This window comes from Phycomyces blakesleeanus, assembly GCF_001638985.1.
Source record: "Phycomyces blakesleeanus NRRL 1555(-) unplaced genomic scaffold PHYBLscaffold_11, whole genome shotgun sequence".
Lineage (NCBI taxonomy): Eukaryota > Fungi > Mucoromycota > Mucoromycetes > Mucorales > Phycomycetaceae > Phycomyces > Phycomyces blakesleeanus.
In genome coordinates this window covers 433,862-451,399 of record NW_017265144.1, presented here as the reverse complement: position 1 = coordinate 451,399, position 17,538 = coordinate 433,862, and the positions used below count along the sequence as shown (strand labels likewise).

Genomic DNA, 17,538 nt, shown 5'->3' with positions numbered 1-17,538 from the left:
TGGAAAGAAAGCGGTGGGCCCAGAAGATGAGCAAGACCAATGGCGAAAAGCCCGGGATCCACACCAACACTCGCAAGGTGGCCGGTACTTACAAGGCCAGTGTGCTTGAGTATCTCAACCAGAAACCAGTGACACCTCTGACGGCCGGAGATATCCTCAAGCTCGAGGAGTTGGCCCGTATTACTCGAGCAGGTGGAGAAAAGGAAAAGAACAATGGCTGGAGACCGCCGTCGGGTATCCTTTCCCACAGTCCACCGGATGGCTCGAATCCGATCGATGCAGTCAGGGCCCGAGACAACTATATTCTTCAGTCAGGTGGCGTACCCCCGCCATCTCGTCCACCGCCCATCGTGTCAAACAAGACGATCCTAAGATTCCAAGACAACAATCATTCAGACGATACACTCGATAATGGTAATAACAATAGTAAGTCTGGAGTGACTGCCCAGTCTTTCACTCGTCAGTCTCTGAGACGACGATCGTCGGATGCCAGCTACGATATGCCTTCACCTGAAAACAGCTATCGTCCATTGATAGCACCACCCACACCTCCAATAGCCTCGAGTCTCTTTAGTCATGCCCACAAATCACAGATACCGAATTTCTTGACATCATCTTTTCAATCCACATCTGCACAAACCCCCAAGCCTGCGCACACAGCAACAAGAACATCATCAGTATCGGCATCCGCAGCGGCAGCGGCATCAGCATTAGCAGCAGCAGTAACAGCAAAAGCAACAGTATCAGCATCAGCATCAGGTGGTGGTGGAGGAGGAGGAGGAGGAGTGTCATCACTACCACCGCCACCGCCACCACCACGGCCATTGTCAGCAATGCAAGCTTCTGAAATACCCAGGTGGACAAGTGAGCTGTCACTACCGCCTGTACCTTTGGATTCGGACCAGCATGCGATGACAATGCCTTATCCAAGACGAGCGTCTGCAAACCAGATCATGTCTTCTCATAGCCAGAAACTGGGTCCTTCTCCTACTGTAAACTCACAGCCTATTCAGTTTGATTACCGAGAGGCATCTAATGCACATCAACAGAGAAACATGTGGTCCTAAATCTACACCAAACCAAACCAAAACTAATGACCAACGATGACGATAACAACCCATGCTGTAAAGTAGTAATATCATTTTTTTTTATTATCTTGCTTCTGCTTCTGCTTCTTCTTCTTCTGCTTCTTCTTCTTTACTTTTATATCTCTATTATTACTATTATTACTATTCTTCTTCTTTTGCTGATTTTGATCCCCATATATCTATTTAACTATCTATCTATCTATTTAACTAACCAATTGACTATTCATTTATTTATTTATTCATTCATATTCTTTAATATTGTTTTCCTTCTTTTTTTTTATATAAAAAAACATTCTTTTGTTATCTTTATCTTGTAATAATGTATTTGCTTAGCTTGTATGACATCTTTCTCTCTCTTCTGTCTATCTATTGCTTACTTCTTTATTTCTCCCCATTATTATTATTATTATTTTCTTTTTTCATTGGTTGGTTTGACTATTGACTATTGACTATTGACTACTGGCTACTGGCTACTGGCGATTGAAAAACAAAGGATCAATTATTCTTATTGTATTGGTTATATTTGTCTAAAATAATAATAATACTATTATTAAAGCAAGCTTATAAAAGAAAGAAATTTCACATTCTCTCCTTGTTAAATGATCTTATTATTATTATTATTGTTATTATAAGTATTCGTAATTCGTATAAGTATAAATGACATTCTTGACATAAATGAGTCCATCCCAATTGTGGATCAATTTAAATTTCAAGTCAAATCTCAAAGAAAACAAAATATCCCTCTTGTTCGATTCTCTTGTATACATGTCTTTTCTCTTTCTTTCTTTCTTTGATTTGATTTGATTTGATCCTTTCTATCTGTACTTCTTTAAGCCCAAAGACGAAGAAGAAGAAAAGAAAAAGATACACATATTAAAGATAATATTATTATTATTATGACATCAGATTTTCTTCTGCCAGATAACACATCTGACTCTCCTCAATATACTGAACACGCAGGCTCGTTTGTTCATAGCCATGGGACAAAGGTTTTTATCAAGAGTCGACTTGACGGTGTACTTGATGCCGTAGCACAGGCCCGATTCAATGAAAAACGATGGGTTTGGATTCCAGATCCTGAGATGGGATATGCACGGGCCCATGTTTTGAATGAATTATCAAAACAAGACACAGAAGTCGAATTAGAAAGTGGCCAGGTAAAAATTATACCGTGGTTGATATTCAACACCAATTGTTTTTCTTTTCTTGTTTCAATAACAGCATAAATGCCCCCTTTTTTCTTCTTTTCTTTATAGGTCAAGATTGTACAAACAAAAGATGTGTTTGCCATGAACCCTCCTCAATTCGACATGGCTGAAGATATGGCTGAACTCACTCAACTAAACGAACCTTGTGTTGTTCATAACTTGACGGTCAGATTCCGTGCCAATCAAATATATGCAAGTATCACTATCTCTCTTTATTTTTGTAGTTTCTTGAAATTGGTTTAATACTTTTTTATTAGACATATTCAGGACTCTTCTTGGTGGCTGTCAATCCATACCGTCAATTACCAATCTATTCTGATGAATGCATGCAATCATACAAGGGTCGTCGGCGTGGCGAATTATCACCACATATTTATGCTGTTGCCGATCAAGCTTACCATGACATGCTCCATGACAAAGAAAACCAATCTATTCTCATCACGTAAGCAATATATACACATACATATATGTTATTTAATCATACTACAATGTATATTATAGAGGTGAATCTGGTGCTGGTAAAACAGAAAATACAAAGGTCGCAATCCAATACTTGACAACCATGGCAAGCAAAAGAATCCTGAACAAGAACGGCACAGTTCTGGTCAACCAGTTGGAACAACAGATCCTTCAGGCCAATCCTATTCTGGAATCCTTTGGAAATGCACAGACCATTCGTAATAACAATTCATCTCGTTTTGTAAGCAAACAAAATAAAACAAAATTAATTAATTAAGAGTAATTAACAATAATGTTTAAATATATATTTTATAGGGAAAGTTTATCCGAATCGAATTCAACATGCAGGCTCATATCTGTGGTGCAAATATCGAGTGGTACCTTTTAGAAAAATCGCGTGTTCATAGTCAGTCTTCAAAAGAGCGCAATTATCACATATTTTATCAGTTACTCAATGCAGACAAGGCCATGAAAGGTATATAATTAATTAATTAATTAATTAATTGAGCTACATTGTACAGTACTGTATTGAACTAAACTTTTAATCTCTTTTCATAAACAAAATAAAGAGGAATTGCTCCTTAATGATGATCATGCCAGTCAATATGGGTTTCTCAAAGACTCTCAGCCTACCATTGAAGACGTAGATGATGCAAAAGAATATGAGAACCTGATCGTAAGTATTACATGGATACATTTATATAGCTAGATAATAATTAAATAAATTTAAAAGAGAGAAAGAGAGAGAGAAAAAGGATTTTATATATACATAGGCGCGTTTGTGTATTGAATTCCAAAACTAGTACTTGAAACCAATTACCAATTAAACAACTACCACAACCAACTTAATATTAATATTAATAAATGTTAAACATAGAATGCAATGCATATTATGGGACTCAAAAAAGACGAAATCCGTGACTTCCTACGTATGGTTGCTGCCGTCCTACACCTTGGAAACATTGCTCTGACGGCTGACTACAGTGGCGAGCGGGCCGACGTACGAGATTTTTCTGCCCTGGAACGTACATGCCACTTACTCGGAATTCCGGCCCAGGAATTCAAAAAGAGTCTATTGACACCTCGCATCAAAGCCGGTCGAGATTGGGTCAACCAAGCAAAATCACCTGCCCAGGTGATGGCCAGTGTTGATGCACTGGCAAAGACGATCTATGAACGAAACTTTGGAGGTCTGGTTGATCGGATCAACCGAGCGATCGATTGTCAAAAGACGACGAGCAAGATGGGATTTATAGGTGTTTTGGATATTGCTGGGTTTGAGATATTTGAAGTAAGAAGATAAAATATTATCAAGAGGGATTGTATTAACACACAAAGGAGAAAAGGTCAATAGCTTTGAACAGTTGTGTATCAATTATACGAACGAGAAACTACAACAGTTCTTTAACCACAACATGTTTGTACTCGAACAAGAAGAATACAAAAAAGAACGAATCGAGTGGTCTTTTATTGATTTCGGATTGGATCTTCAACCTACCATTGACCTTATTGAAAAAACAAATGTAAGTAATATATATGTATATAAGAAAAAAATATTTTCTCTATAACAGATGATTAAATATATATATATATATATAATAGCCTGTTGGTATTCTGTCTTGTCTTGAAGAAGAATGTGTTGCTCCAAGAGGAACAGACAAACGATTTCTTGAAAAGTTAAATTCAACCTGGGTCAGTGACGACCCAGAAGGCAAATACAAGAGCATCCGGTTCAAAGAAAGCTTTACGGTAAAACACTATGCTGGTCAGGTCGAATACTCTACCGCAGGCTGGATCAACAAGAACAAGGATCCACTCAACGAAGACATCACCCGGCTCTTGGCCCGATCGACCAACAGACACGTGGCGACCTTGTTTGAGGACTACCTCACCGAGACAGAACACCAGATACCCAACGAGTCTGGCCTGCCGACCTCTTCATCGACCTTTTCGCTCATGAAGCTGCGGAAAGGCGGTGGGTCCTTTAGGACGGTTGGCCAGCGGCACAAACAGCAGCTGCTTTCGTTGATGAACACCCTCTATCTGACTCACCCCCACTTTGTGCGCTGTATCTTGCCAAACGGCCGCAAGCACGCAGGCGAGATCCAGGCACTCCTGGTACTCGATCAACTGAGATGCAATGGTGTGCTCGAAGGAATTCGGATCTGTCGAAAGGGGTTTCCCAATCGACTGGTTTTTGCGGATTTCAGAAAGCGCTACGAGATCCTGTGTCCACGCCAGGCATCGACCAATTGTTTTGTGGATGGTCGTAGCGCATGCCAGACCTTATTGGATAGTTTGGCACTAGATTCAGAAAAGTATAGAATAGGCAACACAAAAGTGTTTTTCAAAGCTACAGTGGTAAGACAGCATTCAATAGATATCTATAATTGTGTGTGTGTGTGTATGTAGGTTTTCTTTAATTAAAATCTATTTAATTATTTAGCTTGCTGAACTCGAAGAAATAAGGGATCGTAAACTGTCAGAATACATCACAAGGTTTCAGGCAGGCTGCCGGCGCTACATTGCTCGTTATCATCTCACACGGGTATCTCGACAAGCAGAGGCTATCAAGATTATGCAACGTAACGCACGTATCTATGTGACCTTGCGCGAATGGTCTTGGTGGAAAATATATGCAAAACTCAAGCCTCTCAATGTGGCCTATCGTGTCGAAAGCCAGATAAAGGAAAAGGACCAAAGGATCGCCGACCTCGAGAACTCGATCGCAGTTCATCAACAGTCCTACGAAGACCTGCAAGACCAGCATAGTGCCCTGGTGGCAAATTACAAGACCTACAAAGAGCTTCTGGCAAATGAGCAGCGTCTGACAGCCGAGCTCGAGGAAACCAAAATTGGTCTTTCTGAAAAACTTAGGGACTCCAAAGGCAAGATTGACCAAATGCTGGCCGAGATCAAGCAAATAAAGGATCAGGTCGATGAAAGACAACAAAAGATTGATGAGCTTGAAACCAAGGCATCCAGCGAATCAGAGCTTCTGGCCGAGACTCAAAAGGTTGCCGAGGACCATTCACTTGAGCGAGATATATTGGCAGCCGAGTATGAGGCACTTGAAGAAAAACACAGGCTCTTGGAAAGCCAGCTGGAGGCTGTCGAAACCAAAAGCCAGAACGCTTTGATGGAGGTCAATCAGTCGTTTGATTCTCAGATACAAGAACGAGACACGAAAATCAAACAGCTAAAGAGCGATCTTGAGGCACGTCAGAGGAACGAGAGTTTATTACAGCAAACCATAGAAACCAATAAAAATCAATACCAGGAGCTTATTTCTCAAAAAGAGGTAAAGAAGATATATATCTATCTAGAGAGATTTCTTGATTAAAACATGCTTTTTTTATATTTTTTATTTTATTTTAGAGTGTGTGCACAGAACAACACCAGGAACTTGTAGAGACCCAGTTCAGGTTGTCTGCATCCAAGGAGAACTTGGCTCGTTGTGAAGCAGAATTAGAAGAACAATCCAAGAGTCGTCGTGTGGCCGAAAATAGACTGACAGAGGTAGAGAGCAAACTAAGTCAAAACATTCAATCCATGGCGGCCGAGGCAGAAAAACGCAAGGAAATCCAAGAGAAATATGATTCATTGCAGGTAGATCTGGCTCTGATCTTAAAAGCCATACGAGAAGAAGTAGCCTTTTCCAGAGAAAGAACCGAAAGGTAAATATATATATATCTATATATTTAATACAATGATGACTTTATTTATTGATCTATTTTTTTTCTTACTTCTTTAGACTTGAGGATATTGCTTCTCAATTTGGAGAAAGATAGAATGAATGAATGATTGTGATGATGGCCCTAATTTAAATATTTCTTGTACTTTTTTTTTTTATTCTTTAAATTAATTATTATTTTCTTTTGATACACCTTAATTACTATGCTTCCCTCACTCACTCTATATATCTTTCTTTCTCTTTCTCTTTCTTTGGTGATTGATTCAACAATTGAAACATTGGACCCTTTATTTTATTTTATTTATTTATTTATTTAAAAAAAAAAAGGCTTGACTTTTGAACGCTCAGCGCAAAAAAAAAGAAGAAGAAAAAGACAGGGTACAGTTACTGCTGGTTTAACAAAAGAAGAGTAGGAAAGATAGTAATAATAATAGTAAAGGGTAAAGAAAAGAAAGAAAAGAAAGAAAAAAGAATAAATGAAAGGATTGTTCACATTGAACCTTTTGCTTTGCTTTGCTTGGTTAATATTATTATTTTATATATTTTTAACATATACAAAAAAAAACATATTGAATAATCTATATATGTAAAATATATATATATATATAATATAATATATAAAAATATAAAATAAGAATAAAATATTAATACAAAAAAAATAGAGAGAGAGAGAAACTATATAAGGAAATGGAGCTGAGGTGATATGAGGTGATATGAGGTGATATGAGATGAGACAAGGTGAAACTGAACTGAACTGAACTGAGGTAAGGTAAGGTAAGGTAAGGTAAGATGAATAAGGTGAATGTCAAACAGTAAGAAAAGAAAAGAAAAATGGTCAAAACAATAAAGAGAAGGAAGGGACTTGGAGGGATTGTTCTTGTTGTTCTTGTTGTTGTTTTGGAGATTCTTTTATATATAAGGTTACTTTCTTGAAGCGGTGTAAAGAGGTGTGGATGCAAGTGACTCAGTCAAGGAGATTGGCCTTGACTGACGGCCAGGGGGGTGCTCGATAACATTTGCTACCGAACTAACCTCATGGTGAGACTTGACATGGGCGCTCTGGTTGTGGTTAGGAGGAGTTCGGCTTAGGATGGTACTAATGATATTGGGCTGAGAGGCTTGCAAGACGCTCTTTGGCGGAGTTGATTGAGAGGCAATTGTAGTTGTAGCTGTAGCTGTAGTTCTACGGCTTGCTTGTCTTGGTCGAAGTTCATGGCTTGCTGTTTCCTTTGAATTCACTATAAATGTATTTGTTAGTAAAGAAGTAGACAAGATGAAATTCAAAGAAAAAAAAAAAATTTTTTGGTATATATTTTAGGATGTACATTAACTACCATTACTAATACTAACACTATTATTTAATAAAAGAAAAATATTCCCCCTTTTTACATATATATATTATTTTATTGTAGTTTAAAGTAGACATGCTGTAACTTACCCTTTTTGTCCACACCCTCAGTGAGGCTGCTCTTCGAGTGACGTGGGACTGATTTGGGCTGACCCTCTTTTTTGGTGACAGGTGATGACTCTGTTGTGGTTGTGGTTGTAGTTGTGGTAGTTTCTTTTGATGATCCAGTATTGTTATTATTATTATTAATAATATTATTATTATTAGTGTTGTTGTTATGGTTACGCCGCTTTCCGAGGCTTTTTAATTCCTGAAATAAACTTGAACGAGAAGGAGAAGGTTGTGGTGGAGTTGGTGAGACCCGCCCTGAAAAGGTTCGTTCGACCATCTGTAATTTCCAAAGATTGCTGCTGTCGGAAGGAACCATTGTCGAGGACCGTTCGATGTGAGGTGGTTTTGGGCGTTCATAGGCTTCATGGCTGTTTCTCTGGACATATTTTGCCAGAAACACACTGTCGTCCTTTGGGGTTCGGCTCAAATGATGATGAAAATTATTGTTGTTGTTGTTGTTATTTGAGGACTGAGGAGGTACGTGAGTCGGGGTGGAGATACCAGAATCAACAAGCGTCTTTAGGATACCAGTCCGTGCTTTTGTGTTGGGAACGGAAAATTTTTCTGACTTTAATGCGGCATTTTCACCATTAATGACTATTTAAAAAAAATGTAAAATGTAAAATTTAATTTCTTTTTTTTTTGTTTTTTTTCTTTAAGCGTAAATCGATTCAATTCACATATCTTATTAGATCATTTACTCACGTTTCAATGTAATAAATCCGGCCAGTTCTTCCTTGTCAAAAAACAAGGGTGGACTTGGGAGCATTGGACCAAACTCAACCACATTATGCTTGCGAATGACTTGCACTCTAAATGAAATAAAAATAAAAATTCAAATCATGCGTTTGTGTTCACTATTCATATACTCTTTTCGTTTTGCTTTGTACACATATACACAGCATACAAATAGACATATTCTGTCTATCGTATTCTTTCTTTTTTGTTGTTGTTGTCTTACCTCCAACATGGTTTTCCAAACGCTATTTCAGGGTGGACAAGTACAAAAATATGCAAGAACTGGGACCGAATAGATGTGGGATCGAATGCCTGATTCCCTTCCACAAACACTACACAAGCAACGTCTGGTAATAACAGCAATAATCAATAAACCTTTCTTTTTTGTTTCTTATTATCATAATTGTAATTGTAATTGTAATTGTAATTGTAAATCATAATTATGATTTGTAATTGTTTAATTCTTACCATTTCCGATGTAACGCTTTCGGTGGACTTGTTGCTTATCATTTTTGCGTAAAGGCATGAGTGGTGCTACATGAAACATAATATCATGTTCTCTCCAGCGAGACACATAGGAGGTATCTCCAGATTCACCAGCTAAGATTATATATCTATAGGTAAATAAACCAACCAACAAACAAAACCATTTTTTTTCTTACTTACTTTTGATGTCGAGTCCTGCTGTATATCCATCATATTCTAGTAGTGCTACACGAGTACCAAGCAAATCCAGAAATTCTTCGAGTGGTTCAGATAAACCAGTATTTGAAAACCATTCTTCTTCTGTTGTCTGACCATCGCACACATTCAATACACCAAACTTGTACCTCTTTGGGATCTAAAATAAAATAAAAATTAAAGGAGATTATTTTTAAAAATATATATATCAAGTACAAAACAAGTGTAAATTTTTTTATATGTATGGCTTACTCTATTTGTATAATTGCGCTTACCCCTATTTCATCAAACCGCAAGAGATCATCTTCCAACTTCATCGAACTTGTTGATTCTGCAGAAAGTTCTTTAAAAAGGCGTAAATCCAAATCAGGACAAACCGACAATATTGCAGCACGCATCAGCCGGTTTGCCTGAATAGTTGAATTGAGGTTTCCAAATGAACCACTACTACTACTACTGCTGCTGCTGCTGCTGCTGCTGCTGCTGGTATTACTATTGGTATTAGGAGAAGATGAAAGGTTTCGAAGGGACCGGCTCTTTTTTTGCTCTGTATTGATACTATCCAGAGTATGTCCAGCACCAATGGATTCTAGGTGAGTTTGGGTATCCTTTGCCAATTTCTCATGTACAATGTGTTGAGATGTTGTGAATGTCTTTTAGATTATATATATATAAAAAAGATAATAGTAATTATGTGTTTGTGATATCAATCTTATTTTTTTTTATTTTATTTTTATTTTTTTACCTTTCCACCACGTAAGATAATGCGGAATTGGGCTCCTAGAATTGAGGCTGACTTGTTTCCTAGTCCAGCAAATTCCTTTGCCATTTCTCGTACGATAGAAATTATACCATATGTTTCATCTGGTACATTACTACTATTATTGAGTGATTTTTTTCTTTGCTGCTGTTGTTGTTGTGGCTGTTGTTGCTGTAATAGACTCAATGATTGATCTCCAGAAATTGAGGACATTGGTCCAATCAAGGTTATATAAGCCTTGCCAACAAAATGTTGTCGAAACCAGGTTGCCTTTGGATCAATCTGGTCTGGCCAGAGAGTTGTATAGTCGTGTGCTGTGAGTGGGTTGGCAATGATGTGAGGTGGCTCGAGAGTAAAAGACAAGAGGGTATCGCCGCGTATTGTGACAAATGAAGTTGGTTGATAAGGTGTTTGGCATATGTCCTGAATAGCCATAATCTACAGACACAGACAGGTAAAATAGATATTGGTTTTTGATCAATTGATTATCGTAATATTTTTTTTAGATATATATATATATATATATGTGTGTACAAAAAGGTTAAAGCAATAAAGGTAAAAAAAGAAAAAGAAAAAGAAAAGTATCTTTTATATATATATATTTTTTACCATTTCGCGCATTGTTTCCGAATCTAACTTTTCTGTGGTCGTGGTCTTCAAGGTATCAAACCTAGACTGGATCTTTTGGAGTTCTTGTTTGGGGACTGGGTTGGTTTGATCCATTGCATCAAGCAGGATCCGAACGCTATGGAGTAATGTTGTCATTTCCTGTTGTGAGCGTGCCAGTGGCTGGGTGGTTGGGGAAAGTGCTTCGACCAGTTGGTGGCAGTGTTCGGTAATCCATTCGCGGCACTCTTCTATTGTGGGAGGATGGTTTGTGGAATAGATATTGCCAAGGGGTGGTGGTGAAGGGGTTATTGAGAGATACGATAGAGAGGAGCTAGTGAGCGAGAATGGCAAGAGACCATTAGTACTAGGATTTTTGGTTGTACAACCACTGCCATTAATAGTATTGTTGTTAGTGGCAGAGCAGGACATGCTGCTTGTTGTTGGATTGATAAGAGAGTGTGAGAAATCGTCTGTATATGATGAAAAGATATCGTCGTGGTCGGTATAGCAACCAGAGTGGGAATGCGCAAGTGATGAGAGGGTGTATTGAGGGGTATCGGTAGTGAGGCTGCTGTGGTTACTGTGGTTACTGTGGTTACTGTGGTTACTGGTGGTTGTGACAGTAGATTTTGACATTGGGCTGGAGAGGTAGTATAGGTGTGGATCCTGTTATATTTTATTTTTATAGTATTATTATGTGTATACAGTAAAATGGCTTGTTTATAATTGTAATTGTAATTGTAAATAAGGGAGCAATGTAAATGACATATGTCAAGTAAAGAAGGAGGCGAAAAGAAGAAGAAGAAGAAGAAGAAGAAGAAGAAAAGGCTGTTTATGTCTTTATCAATATATGTTTTAAACAAAATGTATATATATATATATATATATATATATATAAAATGAAATAAAAGGGGAAGAAGAGGAGGAGGAGGGGGGATAAAGAGATATATATATATATATATATATATATATAAAAAGGGGGGAGTGAAATAAAAGAAGAAGAAAAGATGGATTGAAAGTGTTGTGGATTATATATATATGTATATATAAAATAATAATAATTATCTATGATTGTGATTTTGTTAAAAAAAAAAAAAAAACTACCTCTGGCTTACCTTGTATTCGGTCAGTGATGGATCTGTACCCAAGACCATCCCATTTCGTTTTGAGGACATCTCCAGACTGTGCCTTACTGGTGAATTTGGCCTAGATTGGAAATTTGGCACGATGGTGCTGATTGATGGGCAGGACAGCGAGCGGTCTTCAAGACTGCTGATGGTTGAGGACGATCTGGACTCGTTTAGAGACGGAGGGGGCAGTGCGCTACTGACAGTTCTCTGTCTCCAGAACATGTGTCCCAGACTACGTTTTCGTGATTTGCTGGCGTCTGTACTCATGCTCATATTTGCGGTCGATGGACGTCTTTCGAGAAACTGAGCACTTGCAGAAGAGCAGAGAGAAAAAAAGGCGTTTGGTGATTTGAGGTGTGGTGCTTTTGGAATTCGAGTCGGTCGGCAGGGTTCTTTCTTCTTTGGTGGTTGGGATACTACGGCCGTCGGTGTTGACGAAAATGATGTTTGAGTTGATGATATCGTTGACTGAGATAATGGTGTGGTGATCATGACTAGAATTGATATATATTTTTGTGCATGACTTTTTTTTTATTTTTGCTTTCTTTTCCCTAAGCAGAAAAAAAATTAAGAAGCAAACGATAAAGAAGATGAAGAAGGAGAAGATAGAAGAAGAAGAAGAAGATAAGAGGAGAAAGAGGAGGAGTAGAGTAGAGAAGAGAGAAAAAGAAAAAAAGAGAAAAAAAAAGGTACAGGTCATTATTATTTTATTATTATTTTTATTAATTATGCCTTCTCGGTCTATTTGTCTTTTTTTTTTCTTTTTTTTTTATATAAAAATAAATTTTATATTTTATATTTTATTTTGGCGGGAGAATCATTGGCAATCGTACATGTGCAGCCTCAAGTGAAAGAAGTAGTACAGAAACACAAAAAATACAAATAAATATAGATAAATGTTTGTGTGCTTATTATTCATTTATCAACAGACTAAATACCAATAGTACTTCTTTACTATTGGTATATACTCTAGTTCATTCAAAGAACAACCTTTCTTTTCAACAATTGGATTTATCAGAATGCCTTGTATGATAAAATCAGATAAAGACATTGCTTAAGAATTAGCTACATAGATAAATAAGTATGTGCAAAACCTTACATCTTCACACACAAATATAAATATAAATATATAAATATTCATACTTTAGACAATCCAGACTAGTGTACCCTGCCCCCTTTATTCGAGTTACCTTGTCTTCTGAACTCAGCATGGCTCGCCCTTTCTATTTCTCCGCAATAAAGAAGCTTCAATCAATTAAATAGCCAAAAAGAACCAAATAACAATAAATAACAATAAAGTATCCCAAAATTGAACAATCTATATCTTCCTATCTACCCTTTATACTCTGAATTGAAACATTTGAAACAAGATTATATATATATATATTTGTTTTTGTTTTTCTAGGTGAATAATACTAGTAAAAATCATCCCAAAACAACAAAAAGAATCGTTGAATTATTTACACACTAAAATAAAATCCAATTGAACCCTATATACAAAAGTTATATATTTCTATTTTATATTATTCCTTCAACCGAGGTGATGGATATATTAATCCAAATCCCGAAAGAAAGAACCCAAACAGAAATCAAGAAGGAAAACAAAAAAAAGAGGCAAGATAAACTAGAAATTAAATGTGTACAACACATTTGATATTCAGTCAAGCTAATATTTTCTTTTGTATCCAACTTATTTTCTTCTATACTATTACAAATATTGGTCCTAGACCTAATCAATATAAGTCTTGTTAAAGAGAAAGAGAGAGAGAGAGGTCTCGATCAATTCAATTACATATGTGTGTGTAGCTATCATTATCGTTATTATCATTATTTATTTTTATTCTTTTTTGAATTCAAACATAATTTGTCACCATGGAAACATTTAAAATAAAAAAATAAAAATTGAAATTCATTTTTTTTTATCACCATGACAATTTTTTTTAAAAAGAAAAAAAAAATCACGGGTAGCAAAAAAGGAAACTGTGCATTGACGTCTAAATCAACCAATCAAAGGCACATCTTTGATCTCCCTAATTTTCATACATACACATCTACCTACATAAATACATACATGTATACATACATATATACATATATACATATATCTATACAGCATAAAATAATATACATTACATATTACAGATCTCTCCGCTTTGATTTTAATTATGCAAAAAAAAAAAACAAAAAAAAATAGAGAGAGTATATTAGGGCTGTTGTTAATGTATATCCCTTTCTTTTGTTTATTGCTTTTTTGTTATTATTTCAATTTCATAAAAGCTTACATCCCTCCTTCTCTTTTTCGGAACCATAAGACCCTAAACTTTACCTATAATGATGCCAGCAAACCGTATTACTCCTTCTGAATATTATGATCAGGTTAGGATTTTATCCAAAAAAGAATTCTTTCTTTGTTTCTATTGCCTTGTAATAATTTTTGTTTTTTGTTTTTTTTTGCTATTAGGAAAATGGTGGTAAGGTTCCTATCTTTCGCCCAACCATGGAACAATTCAAGGACTTTCGCAAGTTTATCCTTGATATTGAAAGGTATGGTCGAGAGGCAGGCATGGTTAAAGTAATCCCACCCAAAGAATGGTAAGATTTTTTTTTCTTTTTATTTTACATTTATCTTTTAAATACATATAGTATTCTTATTTAAAATAAATTATTTATTTATTTGTTTGTTTGTTTGTTGATCTACAGGAAGGACGAATTTGATGCCTCAAACCAGTCTCTTGATCATCTTAAGGTCGAGCAACCTCCAGTAAGTCCATTGGCTTATCACAATAGATATACACACATACAAAATTTAAAGAGTCATTGCTCATTCACTTGTTTTTTTTTCTTTCTTGGTGGGTTATAGATCCAATCTTTCATAGGAACAAATGAAATCTGCAAACAGGAGCTTCTTTCGAATGAAAAGGACTACACTCTTGGTGAATGGCTTAGTCTTTGTCAAGAGAAAGAACATCGCCCGCCTAATATTCTCCCGAATGAAGATCGAGAGAAAAATGTAAGACCAAATTCCGAGCAAATAATAGGTCTTATTCATGCAAAAAATTAAAAAAAAAAAATTAAAAAAAAAAATGTCAAACATATTACTCTTACTGCTCTTCCATCAAACAATTTTACTCATACACTCGTCATTATGAATCAATCTCTTTATTTTGCATATTAAATCTATAAGCCCAGCAACCAATTCCCAAGTACATTTGGATCCAATATGTATGTCATGAAATAAAAATAACGTCAGAACAAAACTTTTTTGTTTTGTTTTTAATGCGATTGACTAACTCTTGTATTATTAATCCACATTTATATATATATATATATATTATAATAATAATAATTTTAATAGCGTGCCCAAAGGTCATTACAACACTGAATACTACAGGGAAATGGAGATAAACTATTGGCATCGTTTGAAAGACACGACTCCATACTGTGGAAAGAGTCCTAGCAAATGTAAGCAACAACAAATATATTTATTTTATTTTATTTTATTTTATTTTATTTTATTTTTTCTAATATATTATATTCTATAGCTCTATTCAATGCACATGCGAAAGGTTGGAATCTCAATGACCTTGATGGTATCCTGCGTGATAAAAAGGTGTCAATCCCACCGCTCACCGAACCCCATCTCGCATTTGGTATGTGGAAGTCAACTTTTGCCTGGCATCTTGAAGTAAGTACAACACAAACATACATATATATATATATATTACTTACTAATAAAAAAATAAATCTATAAAATAGCATTTGAATTTGTACTCTATCAATTACCTTCATATTGGAGCCTCCAAGCAGTGGTATGCCATTCCTCCTGGCAGATTTATGAGCTTCGAGATTATTATGGGCAGTAAGTTTTAGTATTATTATTATTATGTTTAAATGTTTTATATATTTTACTAATAATGTACTTTAGAAACATTTCCTGAAATGAAAGATAAATGCAAGTCATTTTTACGCCACAGAGCCGCTGTCATGTCACCTCGGCGCTTGGCAGACCACAGTATCCCGGTCAATAAGTGCGTTCAACACGAAGGCGAGTTCTTGATCACCTTTCCGTATTCCTATCATTATGGCTACAACCTCGACTTCAATTGCTCCGAGAGTGTTAATTTTGCAATCAACCCATGGATCAATGTCGGCTGTCTACCAATGCTCTGCGGGTGTACCAAGGAAAAATATAGAGTGCACTATGACACTATCAAGAGTTTCGCCATTCGTTATCCGGTCCCACCAGAGATGCGTAGTATGTGTAAGCCCGGAACCGATGAACTGGATCCTGATTCACGCGATTACAGACGTTATGCGAGATACTCTCTGCATGCCGGCATAGCGTCTCATCTTTGCAGTGCTAGTTATCAATATTGCGTCTGTCCGGAGCACATGCGTTTTGCATTAGAAGGATTAAGGACTTTAACTAGGTCTCGTCCCGACAATCCCTTGATCGTTCCCCGCAACTCTGGATCCAATTCTCCCCATTGCTCACACTGTAGCTCACACTGTAGCTCTCGCCGTAGCTCTCACCGTAGCTCACGCCGTAGCTCACGCCGTAGCTCACACGGTATATGTAATCGCTGCCCTCGTCCCAGCTCTGGCCAAACCTCTGGCCAAACCTCTCATCCGGCACTTCAACGTCCCTTTGATCAACCTCTTCCCCGCGTTTATGATCAAAGTTCCCTTCGAGCCTATCCTATGATCTTTTATCAAAGTTCAGACCAAGTGTTCTCCCAAATTCCTCGTCAACCCTATCGCCAATATATTCCTCAAACGTATGCTCAAGCCCTAGAGCAAATCGATGGCCAAGCCTATAATCAACCTTTCCACCAAGTCCCTAATGGAATACCTCGGGGAGTCTACAATGAAAGATATCGACAATTCGCACCCCCAAGTCCTGGTCGAAGATCTGTTTAAAAAAAAACTTTTTTGTTTTTTGTTTTCCTGGACCTCTTGATAGCAACATCAACAACAGAACCTTAAATATATATATATATATATTCTTTACTTACTTACTTACTTACTTGCTTGCTTAGTAAAATTAACTAATACTAATATTAATACTAATACTAATAATAATAATAATAATAATAATAATAATAATAATAACACTAATAATATTGATAATATTGATAATAATAATATGTATAAAGTAGTCCAATTCTTATTTTCTCTATCTTTGTTTTTTGTTTTTTTTTGTAATAAAATTAATAAATTAAAAATTTCACAAATATACATTTTGTGTTTAATAACACAGTATACTACACGAGATTTTAAGCCAAAAAATCCAATAATTAAATAAATGATAATAAAAGAAAAGGCTCGGAAGTCGGATTGACTTTGTCTGGTTACGCCAAATAATATAATATAATATAATATAAGATAATATAATAAAGAGGTACCCCAAAAATAATAATGGTAATAATAATCGTATCTATTTTAGATAGGGTTGCTATTTAAATTAAAAATAAAATAAAATAGTATTATCATTTTGCCACACAAAATAAGATTAAATAAGAATGCAAGAAAAGAAGCATAAAAGAGCCCTGGTGTAGAAAAAGATAATCAGGATCTATTGAATTTTTAGTTATTTAGTTATCTAAATAAGACTAGCAAAATAAACAAATAAGTAACCAAGCAACCAAGCAAGACAAAACAAATAAGCAAGACAAAAAAAAACAAAAAACAAAATTAATATCAAGGCAGATT

General features: G+C 36.1%; 3 protein-coding genes across 3 annotated transcripts; 2 read left to right on the top strand and 1 right to left on the bottom strand.

Moving 5' to 3' along the window:
* Nucleotides 1-1,984: 1,984 nt before the first annotated feature.
* PHYBLDRAFT_21117 (hypothetical protein) lies at nt 1,985-6,098 on the top strand (the record flags this gene model as incomplete). The annotated part of the gene is made up of 10 exons (XM_018439750.1): nt 1,985-2,250; nt 2,350-2,484; nt 2,556-2,738; nt 2,798-2,996; nt 3,071-3,230; nt 3,325-3,431; nt 3,633-4,046; nt 4,102-4,278; nt 4,358-5,116; nt 5,202-6,098. The coding sequence occupies 10 exons, from the start codon at nt 1,985-1,987 to the stop codon at nt 6,096-6,098; spliced, it is 3,297 nt and encodes a 1,098-aa protein (XP_018291298.1).
* An 886-nt stretch (nt 6,099-6,984) lies between these two features.
* PHYBLDRAFT_65858 (hypothetical protein) lies at nt 6,985-11,125 on the bottom strand (the record flags this gene model as incomplete). The annotated part of the gene is made up of 10 exons (XM_018441545.1): nt 6,985-7,027; nt 7,375-7,687; nt 7,888-8,505; nt 8,614-8,720; nt 8,870-8,993; nt 9,115-9,246; nt 9,313-9,487; nt 9,603-9,980; nt 10,073-10,525; nt 10,697-11,125. The coding sequence occupies 10 exons, from the start codon at nt 11,123-11,125 to the stop codon at nt 6,985-6,987; spliced, it is 2,772 nt and encodes a 923-aa protein (XP_018291297.1).
* Nucleotides 11,126-14,157: 3,032 nt separating this feature from the next.
* On the top strand, nt 14,158-16,746 carry PHYBLDRAFT_168609 (hypothetical protein; the record flags this gene model as incomplete). The annotated part of the gene is made up of 9 exons (XM_018435903.1): nt 14,158-14,202; nt 14,288-14,418; nt 14,527-14,587; nt 14,687-14,836; nt 15,011-15,048; nt 15,182-15,288; nt 15,369-15,511; nt 15,583-15,685; nt 15,752-16,746. The coding sequence occupies 9 exons, from the start codon at nt 14,158-14,160 to the stop codon at nt 16,744-16,746; spliced, it is 1,773 nt and encodes a 590-aa protein (XP_018291296.1).
* Nucleotides 16,747-17,538: the final 792 nt, after the last annotated feature.